This window comes from Pantherophis guttatus, chromosome 10 (genome assembly GCF_059756535.1).
Source record: "Pantherophis guttatus breed Tessera chromosome 10, ASM5975653v1, whole genome shotgun sequence".
NCBI lineage: Eukaryota > Metazoa > Chordata > Lepidosauria > Squamata > Colubridae > Pantherophis > Pantherophis guttatus.
Window position 1 is genome coordinate 6,725,166 of NC_142072.1, and position 24,198 is coordinate 6,749,363.

At 46.8% G+C, this 24,198-nt stretch overlaps 2 protein-coding genes across 4 annotated transcripts; one reads left to right on the top strand and one right to left on the bottom strand.

Annotated features, from left to right (window-relative positions):
* Positions 1-15,389, bottom strand: SMG9 (SMG9 nonsense mediated mRNA decay factor). Its single transcript, XM_034434945.3, has 14 exons — positions 15,054-15,389; positions 12,954-13,122; positions 12,801-12,875; positions 11,402-11,645; positions 11,034-11,131; positions 10,057-10,169; positions 9,163-9,274; positions 8,755-8,850; positions 6,917-7,002; positions 6,130-6,236; positions 4,618-4,725; positions 2,822-2,947; positions 1,497-1,641; positions 1-693 (listed from the first exon to the last, which is right to left on the bottom strand). The coding sequence occupies exons 2-14, from the start codon at positions 13,107-13,109 to the stop codon at positions 615-617; spliced, it is 1,545 nt and encodes a 514-aa protein (XP_034290836.1). The 5' UTR covers positions 13,110-13,122; positions 15,054-15,389; the 3' UTR covers positions 1-614.
* LOC117675884 (uncharacterized) lies at positions 14,905-23,301 on the top strand. 3 transcript variants are annotated; one of them, XM_034434943.3, is made up of 3 exons: positions 14,905-15,101; positions 19,376-19,465; positions 21,002-23,301. In XM_034434943.3, exons 2-3 carry the CDS (start codon positions 19,382-19,384, stop codon positions 23,138-23,140), a joined length of 2,223 nt encoding a protein of 740 aa, XP_034290834.2. In that variant the 5' UTR covers positions 14,905-15,101; positions 19,376-19,381; the 3' UTR covers positions 23,141-23,301. The 3 variants fall into 3 exon arrangements, with proteins under 3 accessions (XP_034290834.2, XP_034290835.2, XP_034290832.2); XM_034434944.3 differs by lacking the exon at positions 14,905-15,101 and adding an exon at positions 15,407-16,134; XM_034434941.3 differs by lacking the exon at positions 14,905-15,101 and adding an exon at positions 17,626-17,893.
* The last annotated feature ends 897 nt before the right edge of the window (positions 23,302-24,198 follow it).

Sequence of the window (24,198 nt, forward strand, 5' to 3'; positions counted from 1 at the left end):
GCAGCTTCAACAGTTTATTGAACAAGAATAACCATTCATGCAAAAAAAAGTAGAGGTCTGTCCAGTTTGCATTGGGGGACCAGGAAAAAATAGGGTCAAACAGAGGGAAGGGACACAGGCTGGAATAGAGAGATACGAAGGCATTATACATGCCCCACAAAATGAAAGCTTTTATGTATGACACACTGAAGTAGGGTGGAAACCCTGCGAATACACAAACAACACTTAACTCCCCACCGACCTTTGGCCTCACCTGCTATTTCGATGCAGAGGAGTTTCACTGTCCCCCTCCCACCAGGAGATTGTATATTTGAACCCCTCCTTGTTCAAAAGACCCGGCACAGCTCTGGAATTAGTACAAGAGAACTCTCCCATCTAGGCCAGACCCCCAAGGGACAAGACCCCATTTTGAACAGGACGGTCCTTTAGAGATGCAAAGCCAAAAACCTTGCCATTTTTCCTCTTAAATCTTCCCAGCGCCACCGAAGGAGTGCCCCTCCCTTCTCCGGGAGACATATCATCCTGGGCCACGGCACCAGGGGGCAGATACCCTGCTCTGCTCCAGCTCAGGGATGGAGCTGCCTCTCAGCAGTTCCAGTATAGAGACAGTGTGCTCACGCCAACAGCCGGCTATACTCAGAGAGAGCAGAGGACTTCTTGACGCCATCCCAGATGCGTGCTGCATAGTGGAACCTGAGGGGAAGAAAATATCAAGATTCTGGTCAATGTGTATTAGGTGAAAGTTCTCTATTATGGTGTCGACCTTCACTGGCAAAGCCCATGGTGTTTGATACAAGAGGTCTGGAGCACGTCAATTAGCTTTCTCCTCCAAGGTGGGAGACGGAGGATCTTGTGGCCCACCAGCGACCAGTGGAGCTGGCAGCAGATTCGGACAGTGAGGAGGTTGGGGAGGAACATGGGCCAGTCCTGGAGTCTGGGGAAGATTCTGACGAGTGCTCTGTGTCAGATGCAGAGAGGGGGCCAGGACCGCATGACAGGTATCAGCTGCCTTCGGAGTCAGACATCAGTGAGGCAGACGAACAGCTGGATCCTGTCCCCAGTGTGCGCATGCGCAGAGTTGCCAGACGAAGGGAACAGCTAAGGAACAAGGGCCGACTTGGGAGTAAGGCCACAGGTGGATGATGAAGGGCCCCTCCCATAGGGAAAAAAAGAGGAGTGAAAAGGGGAGTGGAGTTTGCAGGAGACAATTAGTTCATTCCTGCATTCTTGCCAAGTATTGCAGCATCTGAAAGGTATCGGCCTGGCCACTCTCCAAGCCTGATAAAGGTTGGTAATTGTGAACTATCTTGAAAGACTGTGGGAGAGGAAAGACTTTGCTGGAGAGGAATTCACTGTCAATTAAATAAAAGGGGTTTATTGGGACGAGGACTCGGCTTTGTGCTGCTGGGGAAGCCTAGGTCAGAACAGATCTGATCTAGGATGTCTCGGCTGCCACAAGTCCCACCGGCCTTAGCTGCAGTTAGACATATGCTTACCAGTTCTTTTCTGTCAGGATGGTATGGGAGAGCTGAGGCCGGGACATGGACATCATCTGGCTCCGAAGCTTGGCAATCAGAGACTGGAAGCTGGGGTGTCCTTTGTATCCAGGAAGGAGGGAGAAGAGAGAGCCACTTCCTGAGGCTGTAAAGTAAACGGAAGACTGGTGTTTGCTCCCCATTTGTTGGCATGGCCAACAAATACATCCTCCCCAAAAGATTGTGAATAATCCCACAGGAATATGGAAGCTACGGCTACCATCCCCACATCTTTAGCAAGTTTCTCCTTTTCATAGGCTCTGAATATTGAATCCCTGCCCGATTCAATATTCAAACAAATGGGAAGCCCCAAAATTCTATAAAGGATCTTATTGGGTCGGAACTTAATGCAATTCATTATGTTGAGCAGAAATCTGTCAGGGGAGAAAGCCCTTGTCTTTTGTCAGAATATTCATGAACTGGAATAGGGCATGGTAACAAGGTCAGCCAATGAATAGGCATAGCAACTAGGTCAGCCAATGAGGACTGTTTGGAAACTGAAACTGGAAGGAGCCTGGGCGTGGCTCTGTATTAAGCTCTTGAGCTCAAAAGCTGCAAACCAGTCTGCTGAACTGAAACTGAAACTCATCTCTGCTGTTCTCTCCTCTGCCTGTGTTTTTTTGCCTGTAACTCTCTACCACGTTGGAAGAATCTGCTGTTGGTATTGTATGTGTTATTATGTATATAAAGAGAAGTTAATGAGTCCTGCTTTGTGTGCTTTCTGGATGCGATTTCTGCAACAAACTCTGACATCTTTTTCCTCCCTGTTAATTGTCCACTAAGCACTTGTCCCTCCCTGGTAAAATGCAAAGCTCAGAACAGATTTTCTTTGTTTAGCAGAGAAACAGCATGCTGTGTTAAGATATTGTATATATGTGTAGGGCAAAAACCACAAAAGCAGGAAATGGCAGTATCTCATCTCCATGTTCTGGCTACAACAAACCCATACAAACTTCCACAATGAAAATAACGGTTGTTCAAAGTCAGGATGTTCTAATTAAGTGGGTATCTTAAATTCAGGTTTGTCATCTTGATGTTTGGGACAAGACGTGTTCAAAAACGTTTCAAGGTCAACCTATTCCAAAAGGCCTGGTTCACGGTGAACCTGAAGTGATCTGACTCCAGAATGTGGTTGGACCACCCTGGAAGTTTAGGATGTTTTCAACTCTTGAAATGTTTTGCACATTTGCTCTGTCTGGATGTTTTATTTGGAGAGGAAACAAGAGCAGCTTTGTATCCTGATCGAAGGACAAGAAAAAGCTGGGAAGTGGATTCTCGGAACTCACTTGCTCTGGGTAGCACATCATCCGTTTCAGAATCCATGAAGGGCAATAAGAACAGGTTGACCTCTGTATCCAGGTAGCTCTGTGGCAGGCCAGGGAATATGTTACATTCAAGCATGGAAAGAGTACCTAGTAGGAAAAAATTGGAACTACTAAGTTTCCCTGTCTTTTGCCAGGCTAAGCCTTCCAGAAAAAACATGAATTCAAGTTTCTATTAGTGAGTGAATCAATCTTTCTTTTTCTTTCTCTTTCTCTTTCTTTCTTTCTTTCTCTTTCTTTTTCTTTCCTTTCTTTCTTTTTCTTTCATTCTTTCCTTCCTTCCAGTTTTTATTTTATGCCTCCCTGACTCCCCCCTTCCTGCCTCCCCCCCTCCCTCCCTTTCGTTTGTTCTTTCTTTTTCTTTCTTTCTCTTTCTCTTTTCTTTTTCTCTCTCTTTTTCTTTTTCTTTCTTTTCTCTTTCTTTCTCTCTCTTTTCTTTCTGACCAATTCTACACATCATCGAGTGCAGGGGTGTCAAACTCAAGGCCTGGGGGCCAGATCAAGTCCGTGGGGTGCTTAGATCTGGCCTGCGAGGCCACTCTGGAAACAGCGAAGGACCGGCCCGCAGTGCCTCTGCCAGCAAAAATGGAACTTGCGAGGGTCCCGGGTGGCCTCCCGAGCTCTATTTTCGCTGGCAGAGGGTTGCAGGAGGCAGTCACAGGTGAATACGGAGCTCGGGAGGTTGTTTTCAGTGGCAGAGTGGTCAGGCCACCACAGCGCCCCCGATACAAGTAACGTTGAGCTGGCCATGCCCACCCCGGCCCTCCGAGGTCAAACACAACCCTTAATGCGGTCCTCAATGAAATAAAGAGTTTTGACATCTAGTGGCAACAGCATCTGAGCATTGAATGACAGCCAGGAACAGCTGTGGTCATCAGTTAGAAGGTCTAGTTAGTTCCTCCCCTTCTGGTTCCCTTTACATTTGATCCCACACACCAATCCGGATGGCCTTGGATTTTCCCTGCTGTCTCCCATCCCACAATTCTGCCAGAAAACACATACTCCGGACCTGCCTCTGAATCAAAAGGATATGCTCCAAATCCATGCCCAAAATGCTTTGATCCAAACACAGCCCTTCCGATACCGGTTGGTCCTTTCATGAAATGTTTTGCACATCTTTTGTAAAAGACCCTAAAAACCACACATAGAAAGTCAGCACCGTTTGCTTACTTACCGTACTTTTCAGAGTATAAGACGCACTTTCCCCGCCCCCCCTAAAAGTGGGTGAAAATTGCAGTGTGTCTTATACACCAAATGTTGCCAAAACCCTGCCCATCCGCTGGCCCCCACCCTTTGGCTGTTTTCGGCCTCCGCGCATCACATTTTCGGCCAGTTCCAGGCGACGAATGGGCTGTGGCAAACGGGCCACAGGGAATGGGCTGTGTTGACTTGGCCACGGCAGCACCAAATGGGCTGTGAATGGGCTGCGGCGGTGGCAAACGGGCCACAGCAAATGGGTGGCGGTGAATGGACAAAGGCAGATTTTTTTCCCTTGTTTTCCTCCCCCCAAAAGATAGGTGTGTCTTATAGTCCGGAGCATCTTATACTCTGAAAAATACGGTATGTTTTTTTTTTTTTGCGAGACGGTTTTCACACACAAGAAGGTTTAATACTGGATGAATTCCTCCAGAGTCCATGGCAGCGTCTCATTTTCCTCACATCAGTCTCAGTCTCAGTTTGTCCACTACCCACTTGAATTGCATTTCCATTCAAGAACTGCAATCCAGTCCTCCAAGCGAATGGGAAAGCAAGTCCCTTACCTTTGTATTTCAGGTGTGAATGCATCATAATCTTGTCAATAACGAGATGCATCTGCTTTAGGTTCCGAGGGCAGAAGTTTTCTCTCTTGGCTTTGTTTTGGAGAAAAACTAGAGATGGAGAGAGGGGGAGAAAAGGAATGAACAAGAATCATGAGTCCAGGGCCCTTGTTCTCTCAGCTCACAACTTCAGGTAAATTCTTGCCTTCTACAAGTCAGGGCTCAGCCAAACTAAAAAGGAAGATTTTCTTCTGATTTCCTAGTAAAGGGTTCTTAGTGGAGCAAGTATGTAACCTCCCACATGTACAGGAAGATTCTGTATGATGACAGAATCTAGAAATCTGCAAGCAAGGAAGTTTAATTCTCGTGCAAGAAGAAAGGAAAAAATATATGGAAAGCAACTAGAAAGCAATAGCAATAGCACTTAGATTTATATACCGCTTCATAGTGCTTTAGAGCCCTCTCTAAGCCATTTACAGAGTCAGCATATTGTCTCCAACACTCTGGGGCCTCATTTTACCGACCTCGGAACAAAGGAAGGCTGAGTCAACCTTGAGCCGGTGAGACTCAAACTGCCGAACTGTTGGCAGTCAGCAGTTAGCAGAATTAAGACTGCAATACTACATTCTAACCACTGCGCCACCAGATGTCACAGGTGTCAGGCCCCAAGAATCAAGAAAGACAACACAGAATTACTTCTAAGCAGTTCCCTTTATTGTTCCTCATCTTTAAAGAGAAACCTGAAAACAAATTAATTGCAGCATTAAATATATATACTCTTGAGAATGTCTAGGGAAGAGCTGTCTTGATCAAGGGTCCACGGCTCTTTGGAAACCGGGCCACATAAGTGGCAGGCGAGCGCACAAAGCTTCATTTGCACAAGCGGCAAGTGGAGGCACGAAACCATCCCTCCCCCATTGCTGGCACTGCTGCCAGTCCGCAGAGCCGGATAGATTGAACATTGCTGATTTTCACTCTCTTCCTCCCAATCAAGCTATCTAAACCTAGCAGCCTCTTGGCCCTCTGGATTACAGCCCCTCCCTCCTAGGAATCCAGACTACATTCCACCCCACACACAAGAGGACACTATAAAGAGGGATTTGTGATGATGTCCTTCTGTTTGGCCTCTCCTAATCCCACCCCCACCCCCTTCTTCACAATTTTCTACTTTGGCTACCCCCCACATCCTGTCTTCCAGCCCAACACCACTTCGTTTGGAGACAGGACAATTACAGAGGAAAAAGCTTCTGTTCTTCCATACCAGGGGTCGGCAACTTTAAACACTCAGAGCCACAAAGGTCCTAACCGGAAGCCCCCGTTCAATTCTGGAGCCGACCGGAAGTCCAGTTCCCCCACCATAAAGTCTCCTCCTAGCGCAGCATGCTTTTTCCTCTACTTGTCCTAACCGAAAGCCCTATCAATTGTGGAGCCGACCAGCAACAGGGAGCTGCAGCAGAAGGATGAAAGAGCCACATGTGGCTCCAGAGTCACAGGTTGCTGACCCCTGTTCCATACCAATGTGTGGGTAGTATTCGGTCCCCTCATCGGAGCCAGAGGAGCTACTGGATTCATGGCTGGGAGATGGAGTGGAGGGCTTTACCATTTCAGCTGTCTGAAGGAACCTGCAATGGAGAAGAAAACCCTTCCGCTAGTAGTAATCTTGCACAGTACAAGGAAGGATGGCAGGATTCTTCTGTTACACTTTCCTAATTTTGTCACTCCAAAAATATCTCTCAGGGTTAATCTTGTCAGGAAAGTTCAAAGAGGGAAGACAGATTTAAAGATGAGATATAAAAACTGAGGGTGGTAGGGGGCACACCGATTTAACCACATATATATAGCAATCACCCAGGAAGCATATCCCACTGGTTTCCGTCTACTAGTTGGCATTAAGGTGATCAGTTACGTTTCCTCAAAGATCCAGAAACAGAGCTAAACTAAAACGGTTACACATATATCAAGCTGTTCAAAATTTAGCAGTCTTGCTATTATCAAGAGATCCCAAAATACCTACATTCAGAGAATTAATATTTAGTGACATCTATAGATAAGATTTCAGAATTCAAGTTTTGATTTAAAAGAATAGATTGTATACCCAATTCTGGCCTTATGCAGCAGGAAAACGGATTATTAAAAGACTTTGGACTTAAACAGTTGTCTATACTTCTTCGTTCACAATAGGGCAGGGGGTCTCCAACCTTGGGAACTTTACGACTTGTGGACTTCAACTTCCAGAATTCCTCAGCCAGCATGCCAAGGTTGGAGACCCCTGCAATAGAGCACGTTCCAACCCATCTCTCACCTGTATAGGCTCAAGTCAGTAAACCAGTCTTGTACCACAATCACCACATGGCAGACGGTGAAGAGGAAGGCAGCGATCTGAAGGGACTAGAAAGAAAGAAGCTTCGAGTAAATGGGCAGAAAGGCAGGAAAGGGCCTCTGGGTGCATGCCAAAAATCATGGCCAAATTCTTGGGAGCTGCGTTCACAAGAACAAAGGATCTCTCTGCTCCTGAACTGATGACATCATGATCATCATTTAAGAATGGTGAATTGACTGAAGGTGCTGTCCAAGGAAATATAAGTTACAATGGAGAGAAACTGCAAGAAGACTAAGATGATGAATTGAATTGAATTGAATTGAATTGAATTGAATCGAATCGAATCGAATCGAATCGAATCGAATCGAATAGAATAGAATAGAATAGAATAGAATAGAATAGAATAGAATTTATTGGCCAAGTGTGATTGGACACACAAGGAATTTGTCTTGGTGCATACGCTCTTGGTGTACATAAAAGAAAAGATACATTCGTCAAGAATCATAAGGTACAACACTTAATGATAGTCATAAGGAAACAGTCAATATAAATCTTAAGGATACCAGCAACAAGGTTACAGTCATACAGTCATAAGTGGGAGGAGGTGGGTGATAGGAACGTTGAGAAGATTAATAGTAATGCAGACTTAGTAACTAGTTTGACAGCGTTGAGGAAATTATTTGTTTAGCAGAGTGATAGCAATCAGGAAAAAACTGTCCTTGTGTCTAGCTGCTCTGGTGTGCAGTGCTCTATAGCGTCATTTTGAAGGTAGGAGTTGAAACAGTTTATGTCCAGGATGTGAGGGGTCTGTAAATATTTTCACAGCCCTCTTTTTGACGTGCAGTTCCTCAATAGAAGGCAGGTTGGCAGTAATAGTTTTTTCTGCAGTATGTAATGTAATGTAAGGAAAGGAGGAACACAGGATTATGACGTGGCCAAAGGTGGAAGAGAAGAAATTCCCACAATGTCAGAATTAGTGGAAATTACAAAACTAACCGGTTTGGACAGAAAGAAAACAAGGTGCTTTGTTTAAAAGATTGGAAGGCTTTTATGGAGTTTTTGCTTTTTTTAAAAAAAAAGTGAAACAATTTATAGATTTAATTACTGAAACAGATGAGAATTAAACAAGGGGTTAAAGAATTTCTGGAAGTTAAGGAGGAGAGGAAACAATAGGTTTGTTAACATCTGTTGAAAAGAAGGTTGGCAATAATTACATTTCAAAACTTTTTTTTAGAGTTTTCTCCTTTCACTTTTTTCTTATGCTATTTTTTTTCCCCTCTCGTTTTCTTAAGAAATGCTTTTCACTTTATATAGAATCCTCAAGAAACACATATAAACAATAAAAAGGAAATGAAGAAGACAGATTTATTGTCCCTGTGTTCTCCAACTATCATATTCCCTCAGCAGCAAACACATACAGATCAGGGCAGAGGTGGTATTCAGCAGGTTCTGACCAGTTCTGGAGAACCGGTAGCGGAAATTTTGAGTAGTTAAATACCACCTCTGACTGGCCCCGCCCCCATCTATTCTCTGCCTCCCGAGTCCCAGCTGATTGGGAGGAAATGGGGATTTTGCAGTAACCTTCCCCTGGAATGGGGTGGGAATGGAGATTGTACAGTATCCTTCCCCTGCCACGCCCACCAAGCCACGCCCACCAAGCCACACCCACAGAACTGGTAGTAAAAAAAATTGAATCCCACCACTGGATCATCATTTCCATAAGTAGGTTCACTCCGCTGTTTACCTTAACTGAAAGTGCTTCAGGTATTTCCCTACAATTACCTGCCCTCTGCTCTACAAATGATCAGATGGACCATTACCTGCATCTCAACATAGGTATGGGGTAGATTGTACTCCGGTGGCAGCTTGCGGTCATTATTGATCAGGTGATCTAGGATGGAGGGACTGAGAATGGGCTACAAAAAAGAGAAGGAAAACAATGGGGAGTTTTTAGCTATCATTCCTTAGCCAAAGTAACCCAAGTCCCGCCGTCAGTTCTCATAGAAAGCTAATCCTCCCTCGGGAGAAAATGAAAAGGAGGACAGGAGTCCTGAACGCAATTTGTACTAATGGATATTGTTTGTGTAACCAGCTTTTGGAAGCAGCATTTATACTGAACAAATAAAGAGAGCGCCAGTTTGGCCTCGTGGTTAAGGCACCAGACTGGAAACCGGGAGATTGTGATGGTGAGCTAAAACAAATCACAGAAATATCGCCACTTCACCAACCTGAGTATCAAGGAAGATGATTCGCTCCTGAGTAATAAAGAAATCGATGCCACTGGTCTGGTTGCCCCCGCGCTCTTTGATTTCTTGGCTCTGAGTGCGAAACACGTATGTCCTACAAAAGGTGGGGAAAACATTCATAGAAAAATGAAGGAGGGCTGAAAATCTACCACATTATGGGTTAAGGTTCAGGGAATTACACTGATTTGCTGAACCGGTGTGGTGCCACACCATGGTCAAATGTTCAAATATTTAAAGAGCAAGTTGGCAGGGTCTAGAGTTCAGCGTCTCTGCGAAAGGAAGGAAGCGGCCGTGTCAGCTGAAAATAATAACTTACGTATTTAAAACAGGAATATTCAAATAAGCGAAGAAGCTGAATGAAAATTTCTGAACTAGTAATGGACACTGGCCCTGTTTTGGTTTAATATCCATATATTCTTGTTATGGTAAAAATGATTACAATCTAAGGAATCTGCCAACAATCTGCAACATCACGGGGACAGAATTACAGCTTTATCAAGTAGCAGCAAAGGCAGAAAAGGAAAGGCAGTGTGTTCCCTAGATTTACAAACCTTCACGAATTGTGCCTGTGTTCGATCTTATCAATGCAATGGAAAAACAAATCAATATTATTTCATGAGCTCAAACTTTAACAATGTGTTTAAAAAGTAAGCTGAATTGTTTCCTGTAAGTATCGTTCTATGTTTTTCCTGGTTCCTTTTGTTCTGTATGCTACATTAAAGCAAGAAAAAACTTCCAAACTTAACACCCATTAATGAATTAAGAGCGCCATAACAATCTTCCTTATTCAGTTTGTTTTCAAAGCTCATTGCCAACCCTCTTTGATCAATCTGGTATCCAATGGCAAGGCAGTTCCTCTTCCTAATGCCCACCTACCTCTGATCTTCTTCAGGTTGATTGGCTGATAGCAGTGACATCACCATGGACTTCCCAGTACCTTGCAGTCCTAATACCCCAACTACAAGCACATCTGTTTGGTCCAGGAGATACTAATATAAGAGAGAGAAAGAGGAAATGGGGAACAATTGTAAGCATAACATCTCATAAGGTATGGTGGTAGTTTAATATATATTATCTATATTCTAAAACAAAATATAACCCACTTATATTGGCTAGCAATGGTGGAACTTATCAATCTATTATTTGTTCGTTTGCACCCTTTTTAATCTTGTTCTTTTTTCCAAGTTGCATTCCAGCCGAAAGTTAAGATACATACAAATATTTAATAAAATCATTTGTGATTCTAACCTACTTACAACAAATAGCTTGGGATAGAATACAAAGCTAATAAAACCAAAAACCTCTCCAGGTAGCTCACCAGGAAGTCAGGGGAAAAACCGATTAAAACTAAAAAGCAAATGAAAAAGACATTCAACAGCTTTGGAAAGCAACTGGTTCAGGACAACTAGCCAGATCAGGGGTCAGCAACCTGCGGCTCTGAAGCCACATGTGGCTCTTTCACCCCTCTGTTGCGACTCCGTGTCATTCAAAATATGCATCACAACCGCCAATGTGCGATATCCACCGGCACGCGATTCATTGAGCTTTTCAACCCCCAGTAGGCCAACCATGGATAAATCCAAGACAAGTTTCAGAAGAAAACAGAATGTTTAATTCAATTACATATGCTAGTTTTGTGGCCGCTCAAGAAATAGTCAGGCACGGGAAGGGTTTTGTGGCTCCCGGTGTTTTCTTTTCTGTGGGAAATGGGTCCAAATGGCTCTTTGAGTGTTTAAGGTTGCAGATCCCTGAGCCAGATCAAAGCAGGGTTTCTAAGAAACTTGCAAGAATGGGAGATACAGAATACAAAAAGAGCACGCAAGCAGGAAAAAACTACTAGACAGTCCAGATACCTCAATAGCACTGTCACACCAGTTCATCTGATCATCCACCAGCTTGATGCTATGTTTCATCTTCTCCGGGGCTAACAACTTTGCCTGGCCAACCACAGCTAGAAAAATCAGCAGGCAACAACTTAATCCACAAGCTCCCCATAACAACAATATATAGTAATATTATATCGCCCGTTCACTCCCCTGTTGATTATTTAAGCCCAGATCAAGGGCCAGCAGCCTTTATTTAAGTCTAGATCAAGAGGCAGGTCTAAACCATGCAGACATACCGTGCCTGCCCCTGAACTGCCAGGAGAGATGCTCCTTACTAGCCACTACAGGTACAATGCTTTCATCCCAAAAAGTTGTCTTTTGTGGTCCAGACTTACGGTCCATGATGCCGCTGGATGCAGTCGAGCCCATGCCCCGATTCTGGATCTGATAGACTGGCTGGGTGGGACGCTGGCCTTCTTTCTCCACCTTGGCCACAGCTGCAGGGGGCTGAGCAGACACCTCTGTGGTTCCAGCAGGGCCTTTGCCTTCCTCTCGGGACTTCATCAGCACGATGGGCTTTTCCATAGCAGGAGCAGCAGCAGGTGCTGGGACAGGGGCAGAGGCTGGAGCCACCTTGGACTGTGAAGACAAGCAAACCAAGATTTTTTCTTTTAACTGGTTTTTTTTTTACAGCTTTCAAATAACTTTTTTCCTACTTTCAACAGCTCCTTCACTATATCTTACAATACACTATATCACTATATCTTACAATACTAGACAACACAGTATCAACAGTAGATCTTCAAATTTCTAGGTTCTACCATATCTCAAGATCTAAAATGGACACCTAACATCAAAAATATCATTAAAAAAGCACAACAATGTTCTATGCTACGCTACGCTACGCTACGCTACGCTATGCTATGCCTAAAAGAATTGGATCAGGCAAGAGACCCATTCCCATTGTAGGTATGTTTCAGATTCTGTGTTCCCTCATTCCCTCTGTAGGGAAAATATCCCATTAATAATATGAAATAAGAAAGATGGGGCTATGTAGGAAGAAAACAGAATACCTTTCTCAATTGGTCTCTTTCAAACATTAAAGTGGTGAGGGAATGTATTTAATAAATTAATATAGCTGCCCAATTTAAACAATTGTGATTTTGGGCAGTACAAATCAACCAACCTAGCAATTTCAGGTAGTCCTCAGCTTACGTCCAGTTGCTTAGCAATAATTTGAAGTTATGACAGACCCTGAAAAAGCTATGTACAACCCAGGTTTGAAATACCAATGGCCAGCCTCCCCCTGCAGTAACGTGATTACAATTTACAATATTTTTTTGCCAGAAACTGCTGTTTACTTTCAGTTTCTGGTAAAAAAAACACCCTATAGCAAACAATGGGTTCATTTAACAAGCACAGCATCCCCTTAATGACTGCCACAAAAGAGGTGGTACTATCAGGTGTGGTTACGTGATGATCGACTTAAGAACCAACACAACTTACAACTGAAATTTGAGCTCAACGACAATCATCAGTCGAGGACTATCTGTATATGATGGGGGAGAAAACACCAATACAGATAAACTAGAAAAATCAATAGGAATCCAAATTTCTATTATACTCATTCAGACGTAGAAGTTAAATCTACTTGGCCCCAATGCGTGACAGAAGAATTAGCAGCTAAATAAGGCCTTGAATGAAGAAACGTTCACTGGTGAACTCTGGACCCCAAATGATTTATCAGGTATTCTTATAAAACCTAAAAGAGGCGGATCGTGTTCTCCTACGTACCCTCTCTGCCGGAGGTTTGGCCAGAATGATGGGCGTCTTCTGCATCATTGTCCCCACTGGTTCATCCATCGGTTCCTACAATGAAATCAAGGTCAGACTTGAGGTGGATCCCTGCCTTCATGGCCATCCCAACCAAAGTGTAGAGACTTTTACCCGCCGGTCTCGATCGCGGTCTCGATCCCGGTCCCAGGGGCCATAGTCACGCTCTCGCCCTGGCCCAGACAGGCTTTGGTGACCCAGTTCCTTCTCTCGGTTCCAGCGACGGCGTCGTTCATACAACCCAGGTTGACTGTGCCCCGACTCCGACATGTGGCAATGGGATCTGGGAAGAGGACAAGAGAGTCCATCTAGGTTCTGAACGATCACATGAGTGAAGAAATGTATTATCTGTTCCAACGGTTCCAACTACCGGTTCTCTTCGCGCACGCACTTTGCATGCGATCGCCGCGTGCATGCTCACTTCACTCGCACATGCGCCAAACTTGCGCTCTGCGCAAGCGCGTTAGGTTTCTGGCCAGCTGAGGTGCGGCAATCCACTCTGCCGTGCCTATCAACTGGGTTAAAAACTAAGAAATAAAGGTAGGAATAAAGCAGGGGCGGGTGGGAGGGCCCAGCTCCCAGTCACAGAGAACTGGTTCGGTGATGTCACATCATCACCACTACTGTCTCGGCCGAACCGGGAGCAACCCACCACTGATCTGTCCTCAGAATGAAAAAGCATGACATTTAGGATGGAATAATGGAGAAACAACACCTGAAAGTATCCGGAGGCTTTGAGTATGAGGAGCAGAAGAAAATTTTAATCTTGGAAGCAAGATTAAAATCTGGGGTGTGGGCTAAAGATACACACCTCTGTTCACTATTCACTAAGGAAGGAATTGCTTGAGTCCTCAAAGAGGAACACGGGTAGTCCTTATTTAGTGACTGCCTTGTTTAGCAACCGTTCAGTTATGACTGGGATGAAAAAGCAACTTTGTGGCCAATACTCATATTTACGATCTTTGCAGGAAAACAAAGAAAAACGAAGTCAGATCAGAAGCAGTCACGGTTTCACTCAGTTCATAACCAAGTTTCCACTCCCAATTATGTCACTAAATCTGGGCTACTTTTTACATGGCATTCATGTATGTGAAGGTCAGACTTTTCCCTAGGCTTGTGTCCTCCAAAAATGTAAACCAGATTGGGGAAAACTGGGTGAGAATAGGAATAGGAATAGGAATAGGAATAGGGGTAGGGGTAGGGGTAGGGGTAGGGGTAGGGGTAGGGGTAGGGGTAGGGGTAGGGGTAGGGGTAGGGGTAGGGTAGGGTAGGGTAGGGTAGGGTAGAGTAGAGTAGAGTAGAGTAGAGTAGAGTAGAGAAGAGAAGAGAAGAGAAGAGAAGAGAAGAGAAGAGAAGAGAAGAGAAGAGAATAGAATAGAATAGAATAGAATAGAATAGAATAGAATAATTATTGGCCAAGTGAGATTAGACACACAAGGAATTTGTCTTGGTGCATATGCTCTCAGTGTACATAAAATAAAAGACACGTTAGCCATAAGTTCTAGATTTTAAAAATTTTTTGATGTCTTATTCTTCCTATTATATTGTATGTTTGACCCACAAGGGATGGAGGAAGAAATGCCATCTTTAAGGCAGTTTATAATTCTGAAATAAAATAATATGCTGCACAGAGAGAAAGAGAGAACATGCAATCTCCCCTACATTTTTGTTATTATAGGTTGTTGGAGGTTTTTTTTTTTACTGTTTTTGCTGGTTGTTCTTGGGTTATGTTGTTTAGCTTTGTGTTTTAATTGCGTTATGCTGCCCAATCTCCCATGCATGAGGTGGACAGCTATATAAATTCAATAATCTAAGTAGATATAAGTGACCTAAATAAGGCAGAACATATCGGGGAAGCAGAATGCAAGCAACCAATACTACTGAGCATGTGCAAAGTGCTACAGTTCTGATGAACCATCACAGATCATCCAAAGTTTGGGATTTAAAAAAAACACAATTTCTAGGGAGAGACGGGCCTATAATAATTGGCGGAGAGATACACTGCGGGTCAGATGTAGTTGCTAAGCAACCGCCCGTGGACGGATACGAGAGAAAGAAAGCAGCCGCCGGAACTATTTATCCTCTCGCGGAAGGATAACGCTGGCTTTTCTCAACGTTCGCGGAAGAATATTGGCGCACTGAACCAGGAACTACCTATTCTCAAGTCCCGCAAAGCAATACCCGAGCAGCGGAGTCTCGAAAGCCGATACGAACCTCGCTTATGGAAGAAGCACTCCGGCCCAGCGTCACGTAAAGTAGAAGGTAGCGTCAATGGGGGGGGGGAGGGAAAGCTCGTTGCGAGGCAGTTGGTATTAGCGATGTGCGGTCACGGAAGGAAGCAAAGAAAGATCCTCGTCGGCCACCGTTGTTTGAGCTACCGCGCAGGCGCAGGAGGTCATCACTCGTCCCGAGCGAGAGCACCGTTAGCTTTGACTTGGCGCATGCTCCCTCTCCACGTCAAACCTGTGTAGGTTTGGTTGGGTGGCCGTCAGCGTTGGGTTCGTCGCGGCAGTTTCGCGCGTACGCATGCGCCAAAAGCCTACAAAGTATGAGCCTAGAGCGGCTTTAGAGCGGGAGGGGCGTGTCTTGAACCGGAATCTATTGGGTGGATTGGAGACAGCCTTATTCCTACAGTCATAGCGCCATGTAGTGGTGGAGGTGGGAAATCAACGATAGCCTTGACTACCATCTCCCATTGATTTTGGGACACTAGCTGAGGACGATGGTATTTGTAGTGCAACAAAAAACGTCATCAGTTTTTCTGGCCGTTACACGCCTTAGAGGACTTCATGGTTATGAGTTACTAAAAGTCATGAAAAGAAGCAAAGTTTTGTAGCAAATATATATATTTGCGTAGTCCAGGCTCTCAAAATCTGGGCTGCAGAAATCAGGACGTGGCAGCAAAAAAGACGCGTGTAACTTTTGCACCTTAAAGCTCCCAGCCGGATTTTCGCGACTCTGATCCGTTAACCGTCTTCTGTTCCAAAGCATGCAATGCTTCTTTCCAAAGTGAAGCCCGTTGACTTCAGTGCCCTGCGGTGGAAGGGAAGGGAAGGGCAGGGCAGGGCAAGGGAGCGGTATCTTGCAATTGTAAAATCCAATGTATATATTCTACTATTGTGGAGATCTGTGTTTTTCAACCTTGGCCCCCTTTTTTTTTTAAAGTTGGGCGGATTTTCAACTCCTCTTAAGGTTTTTGGATCGGGAATTTGGGGAATGGAAGCCCCACCCGCCTGCCCGCCTCTCTTAAAAGTTGCCGAGATTGAGAAGCAACCGCTGTGGATAATAATAGCAGGTGATTTTTTGTAAAGATAGCGTACATTGAATAGAATAGATCTGGAAGGGACCTTGGAGGTCTTCTAGTCCAGCCCCCTGCTCAAGCAGACCTGGCAGGCCCTAACCCTTGCAAATGAACATCCTGCAGAATTTCGGTTTCGGGGAACAGGCTTGCATTGGTTAGTTATGGTAGTAGACAAATACCAAGCAAAGCCAGGGAAACTCCTTGGAAAACATTTGGGGGGTGGGGGTGTAGGTGGGGGTGAGAATCCCAGCCCAGCCTACCTTACAGGGCTATTACACGACAGACCAATTAGACCCAATAGAAACCAAAAACCCAAAAGATTAGAAGAATACGTTTTATCCATCCAAACCGATAATCTAACCCCCAACTCATATGAAGAAATAACAAAACTGCCTCAGAAGGAAAGAAATAATTGGGAACGAATCTCTCCAAGGCTCAAGGTTGACTCAGCCTTCCATCCTTTCTAAGGTAGGTGAAATGAGGACCCAGATTGTGGGGGCAATAAGCTGACTTTGTATAAATATACAAAAGTATGAAGGCTATTGCTTAACGCATTGTAAGCCGCCCTGAGTCTCTGGAGAAGGGCAGCATATAAATCAAATTAAAAAAAAAAAAGCAATGGAAAGGGAAATGAATAGTCTTAGAGAACCGAAGGTATATACCTCCCGCCGAAGTCCCAAATCACAAAACCCCCAATTGGAACCAAATGGATATTTAAAATCAAGAATTTAGATAAATGACAAAATATTGTACAAAGCTAGATTAGTGGCACGGGGTTTCGCCCAAAAATATCCCAAAGATTATACGGATACATATGACAGGAAGAGAGTAGGGAGAAGAAGGAGCTGCATGCTCAGATCTGAGTTTAGGGGAGCTACCTCCAAGAACAATGCCCCCAAATGCCCTTCAGCCAAAAAGGACCCCTGTGTCTGTTTGGAAATGGCAGCAACCAGTTCCAGGCACAAAAACCAGCTGGGTGACCTTGGGCCAGCCTCCCTTTCCCCTCCACCCTTAGAAGCAAGCAATAACAAAACCACTTCCGAAATCATGCAAAAAAACAAACAAAAAACCAAAAAACCCTGCAGGGACTTTTATCTTTATCTTTCATTAGATTTTAGATATTTATTAGATATAAATATCTATTCCAGAAGGGCTCAGGGCGGTGAGCAGCCATCAATAAAACAAATTTCATTTCATTTATTGGCTTTGTAAAACGATGCTATTAAGTAAAATGTGGACCTATAATAAAAAATTTAAAAACAGTTTAAAAAAAAACATATTAAATAGATTTGGCCCACTAATTAAAATCCCTCTATTTTTTAAGAACAGATAAACCATTAAAAGGATTAGGCGATACTTGTGATCTATCCATCCCTCCCTCCTTCCGAGCTTTTGGCTTATTCTGCAAAATTGCTGCAGCAGCAGCGAAAGGAAGAAAGGAAGGAAAGAAAGACTACAACCCCCGGCAACCTTTGCTCCTTCCCCGCATGCGCGCTCCGCTCCGTTCCCGGGCTGGAAGTGCAGCCGCCGCCGACGACGCTGCTGCTGCTGCCATTACGCTTCGGGGAGGGGAGGTGGTTGCGGGGAGCGCGCGCTCGCGCGTGCGCAGGGGAGGCCGGTGCAGGGGCTCCTCGGCGCCTGGGGGGGTGGAAGGGGAGGGGGGGGGGTCCTCTGGCCGGGATCCCCACCGAGCATCATGCAAGGCTGGCCGGGAGTTGCTGCTGCTGCTCGGCCTGCAGGATCGAAGTAGGAGGCAAGTTCGCAGCCCGCCGAGCCGCGCGCGATGCTTTCCCCTTGCAAGAGGGAGGGGAGGTCAGGCTGGGCTGCTGGGGAGGTGGGGGGGGGGGGGTTGGGAGAGGAGGCCTCATTTTGCAAAGGGGGGCGGGGTTGGGGTTGTGGGGGGGGGGGCTCTGAAGCATCCCAGCTCTGACCTCCTTTTCCTTCCTGGGGACTTTAGGATTGCAATGGGAGGGGGAAGCCTGGGAATGGTTGCATCTGGAGGGCGCCTGTTGGGGGGGGGGAGGAAAATCGGAAAGGCGGGGCTGTGTGCATTTAGGGGTCAGGATTGGGGGGGGGGTTCTGGTTTGTCTTATCAGGCCCGTGGTCGTGGCTGAAATGCATTGCAGGAGTGAAAAGGTGGGGCTGGGGGGGTGTCCAACCCAGGTATGCAAGCAATTAGAATAGAAAAAGAGAGTTGGAAGGGACCCTTGGAGGTCTTCTAGTCCAACCCCCTGCTTAGGCAGGAAACTCTACACCACTTCAGACAAATGGTTATCCAACATCTTCTTTAAAAACTTCCAGTGTTGGAGCATTCACAGCTTCTGGAGGCAAAGTTGTTCCACTGATTCATTGTTCTCACTGTCAGGAAATGTCTCCTTAGTTCTAGGTTGCTTCTCTCCTTGATTAGTTTCCACTCGTTGAATATAGAATAACAGAGTTGGAAGGGATCTTGGAGGTCTTCTAGTCCAACCCCCTGCTCAGGCAGGAAACCCTATAGCATTTCAGAGAAATGGTTATCCAACGTCTTCTTAAAAACTTCCAGTGTTGGAGCATTCACAACTTCTGGAGGCAAGCAGTTCCACTGATTAATTGTTCTAACTGTCAGGAAATTTCCCCTTAGTTCTAAGTTGCTTCTCTCCTTGATCGGTTTCCACCCGATGCTTCTTGTCCTGCCTTCAGGTGCTTTGGAGAATAGCTTGACTCCCTGACTGACTAGACACCTGACTAGGTGGCTCAGTGGCTAAGTCACTGAGCTTGTCGATCAGACAGGTCGGCAGTTTGGCGGTTCGAATCCCTAGTACAGGTCTCCTGCGTGAGCAGGGAGTTTGACTCAATCACCTCCAAGGTCCTTTCCAACTCTGTTACTGTTAAAAATTCTTTGTGGCAGCCCCTGAGATATTGGAACACTGCTGTCATATCTCCCTAGTCCTTCTTTTCATTAAACTAGATGTACCCAGTCTTTTTTTATAGGTGTGATTTCCCCCTACACGCACGCACAAACAGGGGAGGGGGTTTGCAGATAAGAGAGAGCTGCAGAATCCAAGAAAGGCCAGTTGCCTCCAGAACTGCATCCTAAGTAACTTTGGGGGGAGGAAGGGGAGGATCCATCGTAACTTTGAAGCGTCCCTGAAGCGACCTGTCGTTAACCGAGGACTACCTATGACATGGGCTCCTGGAGCCTTCAGTTGCCAAGGAAAAAGATCACACCGGAGGTTTCCTTTTCCTTTTTTTTCAGGACACGATGGATTTGGTGACGGGGATGGACGTTGGCGCTGAAATCGAAGTGACTGAAGATGGAGACCTGGATGAATTGCCTCTTCGTTTGGTAGGGAGCAGGCACCGTCGCTCTCTTTTCAGTTTGGAGTTTGGGGATACGCGAAGGGTTGTTTCAAGAAGCTCTCTGACCAGATGGTTCATGGAGTGCCATACAGGAAATTACTCTGACATCAGAATTTGTGGGAAGGGGGAATGCGGTCACCTAATATCCCTTTATATAGGGACGCAGTGGCTAAGACGCTGAGCTTGTCAATCGAAACGTCGGCAGTTCAGCGGTTTGAATCCCTAATGCCGGGTAACGGGGTGAGCTCCCGTTCCTTGTCCCAGCTTCTGCCAACCTAGCAGTTCGAAAGCACGTAAAAAAAATGCAAGTAGAAAAATAGGGACCACCTATGGTGGGAAGAGAACAGCGTTCCGTGCGCCTTTGGCGTTGAGTCATGCCGGCCACATGACCACGGAGACGTCTTCGGACAGCACTGGCTCTTCGGCTTTGAAACGGAGATGAGCACCGCCCCCTAGAGTCAGGAACGACTAGCACATATGTGCGAGGGGAACCTTTACCTTTATCTAATATCTCTTTTGCAGTCTCCGGAAAACCTCTCCTAGTTTGGGGACCTTCTTTTGGTTTCCTTGTTTTTGGGTTGTCGGAGGAGATGATAGTACAAAAAAGGTGCTAATTTCTCCCCTTAAAACTCCTCAACCCTTTAGTGGTGAATTTTGCCAGAAGCTCCAAGGCTGGTGTCTGTATGCCATCGTTTGGTGCAAAAGATCATGTTAAGGCCCTCATCAGCATGGTTTGTGGTCAGGAATAATAATAATAATAATAATAATAATAATAATAATAATAATAATAATAATAATAATAATAGTAGTAGTAGTAGTAGTAGTAGTAGTAGTAGTACCGGGACTTGCAAATTGAAGTTGAGCGACTGTGGAAAAAGAAATCGTGTGTTGTCCCGATTGTAACTGGAGCCCTTGGAGCAATACCCAAAGGGCTACCTCGCTATTTAGAAATTCTAAATTTGCCGGACTTGAACATTTTGACTCTACAAAAAACCACCTTACTCGGAACAGCTTACATCCTCCGACGATACCTTAACAGTTCCTAGGTCCTTGGTTAGGATTCGAGCTGCTGAGCTATTAACCAGCCTCAAAGGCTGTGAATCTCACCAAAGATTAACCAATAATAATAATAATAATAATAATATACTATCATAATCCAAACTTTTGAAGAGGGGTTTAATACGTGCATCTGGAGTAGAGAAGGTAATTATCTTGACCTTGGATGCAAGTGTGACATGCTCTGCCTGTCTCTGGGGTTGGGTGGACAAACTGCGGCCCCTAATTTTGGCCATCTTTGGAGCCTTCACTAACTACCGCAGTTGCCGAAAACTGGAGTTCCCATTTTCTGCCATCTGGAGGTGCAGAACAGAGAAGAAAAAAAAAAGCTATACTCCAAGTCCTATAAATTGACATTTTAAAAACTGCTTCTTAAACCCCAGCTAGGTCAATATACGAGGCTGGACTAAATAACCTGTAAGGTCCTTTTTAGTTTATACGTCCTGTGATTTCTTTCCACCACCAGGAAAACGTCCAGAATTGCCTCTGCTTGGAATCCGTGGACATCTCCAGCAGCGATGACGATGGAGAATCCCATCTGACCTTCTTCTTGCCCGTCAGACGTCCCCCGCGCCCCGCCCAGCGCCGTTCAGTCCACCGCCCCAGCACTGCGTCGAAACTGTCCGCTCCTGAAAAATGGATCCCTCCCTTGTTCTCTTGCCCTTTGCGCCCCGGAGGTCCGCCCCCTCCCGGAATACCAGCCTTCGGTGCCTACCAGTGCCAGAAGTGCCTGCAGGTCTTCATGGAGGAATGGCACTACACCCAGCACCTCCAGGACCATGCTCAGGAGGAGGAGCAGCAGCTGGCCCAACTGCACGCAGCTCAGAATCCCACCCGTCCCCCATCTCCACCCCGCAAACTCCGCTGCTTGGAGTGCGGCAAGCGGTTCCTGCGCCCGGAGCAATTTGCACGGCACACCAAGTGGCACCTGAAGCTGGTGCGCCTGGGCATCAAAATCCATCACAGGAAGGTAAGTCGACGCTCTTCCCAAGTTTCGTATGTTTACAAGACTCTTGGCGGCACCAGGAACCCCCTAGAAGGAAAAGAAGTCTCTGACCTCCCGGTTGTGCAGGAGATTCTCAGCCAGCCAGCCAGCCTGCAGGTCCCCAGGCCTCAAAGGACGGGCAAGCGGAAAGCCGTCAAGCACCAGAAGAGGAGGAGCGCTGAGGCGTGGCAGCCTCAGGAGCTGCTCAGCTCCACCCAAGCCGGGAACTCCATGGCCGTCCTGGATGGGGCCACCGGGATCAACCTTCTGCAGCCTTGGCAGAAGCAGGAAGGAGTCCTGGAAGGCCAGGTAGCTGGGGGTCTCTTCCAACCGGCGGTCATGAGTGCTGAAAACCAGATCATCATTCTGGACGGCGACGAGGCAGAGGCTGTGCCTGTCGCCGCCGAGCGGCATTACGCCGAGCTGCAGGCCACCGTGTTTGACAGCCAGGGGACCACCAACACGGTGCAGCCGGTGTTCCTAAGAACCGAGGAACAGACGGCCATCCTAGATCCTCCAGTTAGCATCAATCCCCTGCAGGCTGGCGGAGACAAGGACCAGGTGGCCGTCGGCCCCGAGTGGGTCAGCCAGAACCCTTGCACCGTTTACCGGACGGTGCTTCTGCAAGCGGACGATCAGGCGGCTGTCGTGGATGGCCAAACGGAACCCGGTCCTTTCCAGCAAGTGATCATCAAGACCTCTGAAGTCTCTCCCACGCTCTACCTGGATCCTCAGATGTCTTCGCTGGACCCAGCTGCCTTCCATTTGGTCCCCGAGCCTCAATACGTCACCTTCCCTTACGGGAATTCCCTGCCTCTGGACCACAGCGAGGCCACAGATGAAGGAGAAAAGGCCTGGGAGTCGCAGGAAGCCAGCTTCTGCTTGCCCAATTTGTACCAGGCAAGCAAGCAGCAGCAGCCCCCTCCCACCGTGACCACCAGTCCCAGAAGTCCGGTGGTGATGCGGCTGCTGCCTTGCCCTACAGGGGACCATCCTGAGGTCTTGGACTTAGAGTACGACACGGGGGGTGGCATTCCAGTGGCTTCGGAGCCTTGGGACGTCAACTTGCATGCCGGGCAAGACACTCCCAGTCCAACCCAGGCAGCCGAAGATGGCTTCATTGTGGTGGAGATGGAGAGCGAGTCGGGCCAGCAAGGCCTGGTGGTGGGCGAGCACCATGACCGCCCCCGGCAACGGACCTTCCGGCGAGCCAGAAAGCCGCCCCTTCGCAACGGCAGCATCTGGCGCTTTAAGTGCCCCGACTGCGGGGTCTGCTACAGCCAGCACTCCCAGCTGCGCTCCCACCAGAAGGGGCGGAAACGCCGAGGAAGGAGCTTCCTGTGCGAATGTGGATCTCCCTTCCGGGGCCTGCTCCACCTGCTGCGCCACCAGCTCCGGCACCTGGAGGAAGCCCTCTTCATTTGCTCAACCTGCGGGAAGTCGCTCCGAGGACACACCGGTTTGCAAAGGCACAACTCCTGCCAACCCGGCTCGGCTCGTTTCAGCTGCCCTTGTGGCGTCAACTTCCGACGTTTGTCCCGTTACCTCTGGCATCATGTCAGGAGCCAGCGGCCCGGCTTGCGAGTGTACACCCTCGCAGGTTTCCTCTCCTCCACCTGAGCTGGGTGGGCAGGTGGGGCCGGCTGAAGGGCAGGAGGGGGGGAGCGTTTGGAGGAGGGGATTGGTCGGGGCCCATTCGCTGATTGTTGCTGTCTGCTGTTTGTTTAGTTTCCCCCAATGTAATTAATATAAAGATGGTAATTAAAGAGCTGAGATCCTGATCCCCTAATGTGTTGCTTACCTGTGTGGAGGGGCAGAGGGGGGCATTGGGAAGGAGGGACCTTCTAACCATTTTACCAGGAATTAAATTGCATTGGGACGTGGTGGCTCAGTGGCTAAGACGCTGAGCTTGTCGATCGAAAGGTTGGCAGTTCAGTGGTTCGAATCCCTAGTGCCGCGTGATGGGTTACTTGTCCCAGCTTCTGCCAACCTAGCAGTTCGAAAGCACGTAAAAAATGCAAGTAGAAAAATAGGCACCACCTTTGGCGTTTAGTCATGCCGGCCACATGTCTTCGGACAGTGCTGGCTCTTCAGCTTTGAAACGGAGATGAGCACCGCCCCCTAGAGTCGGGAACAACTAGCACATATGTAGGAGGGGAACCTTTACCTTTACCTTTACCTAAACTACGTTGGTTGGGGGTGATGGCATTCTTCCTGAGGGGGTACAATATTTACCAGACCCAATTTATCGACCATAGTTGTATGCAGGGAATTCTCGCTCAACGTCCACAATTGGAACCGGCAACTCTGCTGCTAACTTCGACCTCACGTGACCGCAACACGACTTTTATGATCTTGGTTCTGTCACGGTTGCTAAGCAAATCACCTGCGGTCAGTAAGCAAAGCATCCCCTGACCACAGCCTGTGATTTTACTGCAGTCGTTGGCCTGGACTTGGTTGGAAGTGAGCTGGGAAGCATGCACATACACGTGGTGATCACATGACCACAGGACACTGCCGCGGTCATAAGCCTCTGGACCGGCCTTAGAGTTGCTTTCTCAGCGACATAACTTTGGTTGCTAAGCAGGGCAGTCACTAAGGGAGGTCTACCTGTATGCTGTTTTTTTACGCAAGTGTAAAACCATTACAAATTCTGTGGGGAAGACCCTTTTTCTTGT

Excerpts from the sequence above, each read along its gene's own strand:
- LOC117675884 (XM_034434943.3), top strand. The coding sequence starts at position 19,382 with ATGGATTTGGTGACGGGGATGGACGTTGGCGCTGAAATCGAAGTGACT. Across the intron at positions 19,466-21,001 it reads ATGAATTGCCTCTTCGTTTG|GAAAACGTCCAGAATTGCCT; the intron begins GTAGGGAGCAGG and ends TTCCACCACCAG.
- SMG9 (XM_034434945.3), bottom strand. The coding sequence starts at position 13,109 with ATGTCGGAGTCGGGGCACAGTCAACCTGGGTTGTATGAACGACGCCGT. Across the intron at positions 12,876-12,953 it reads ACCGCGATCGAGACCGGCGG|GAACCGATGGATGAACCAGT; the intron begins GTAAAAGTCTCT and ends ATTTCATTGTAG. Across the intron at positions 1,642-2,821 it reads TGATGTGCTACCCAGAGCAA|CCTCAGGAAGTGGCTCTCTC; the intron begins GTGAGTTCCGAG and ends TTTACTTTACAG.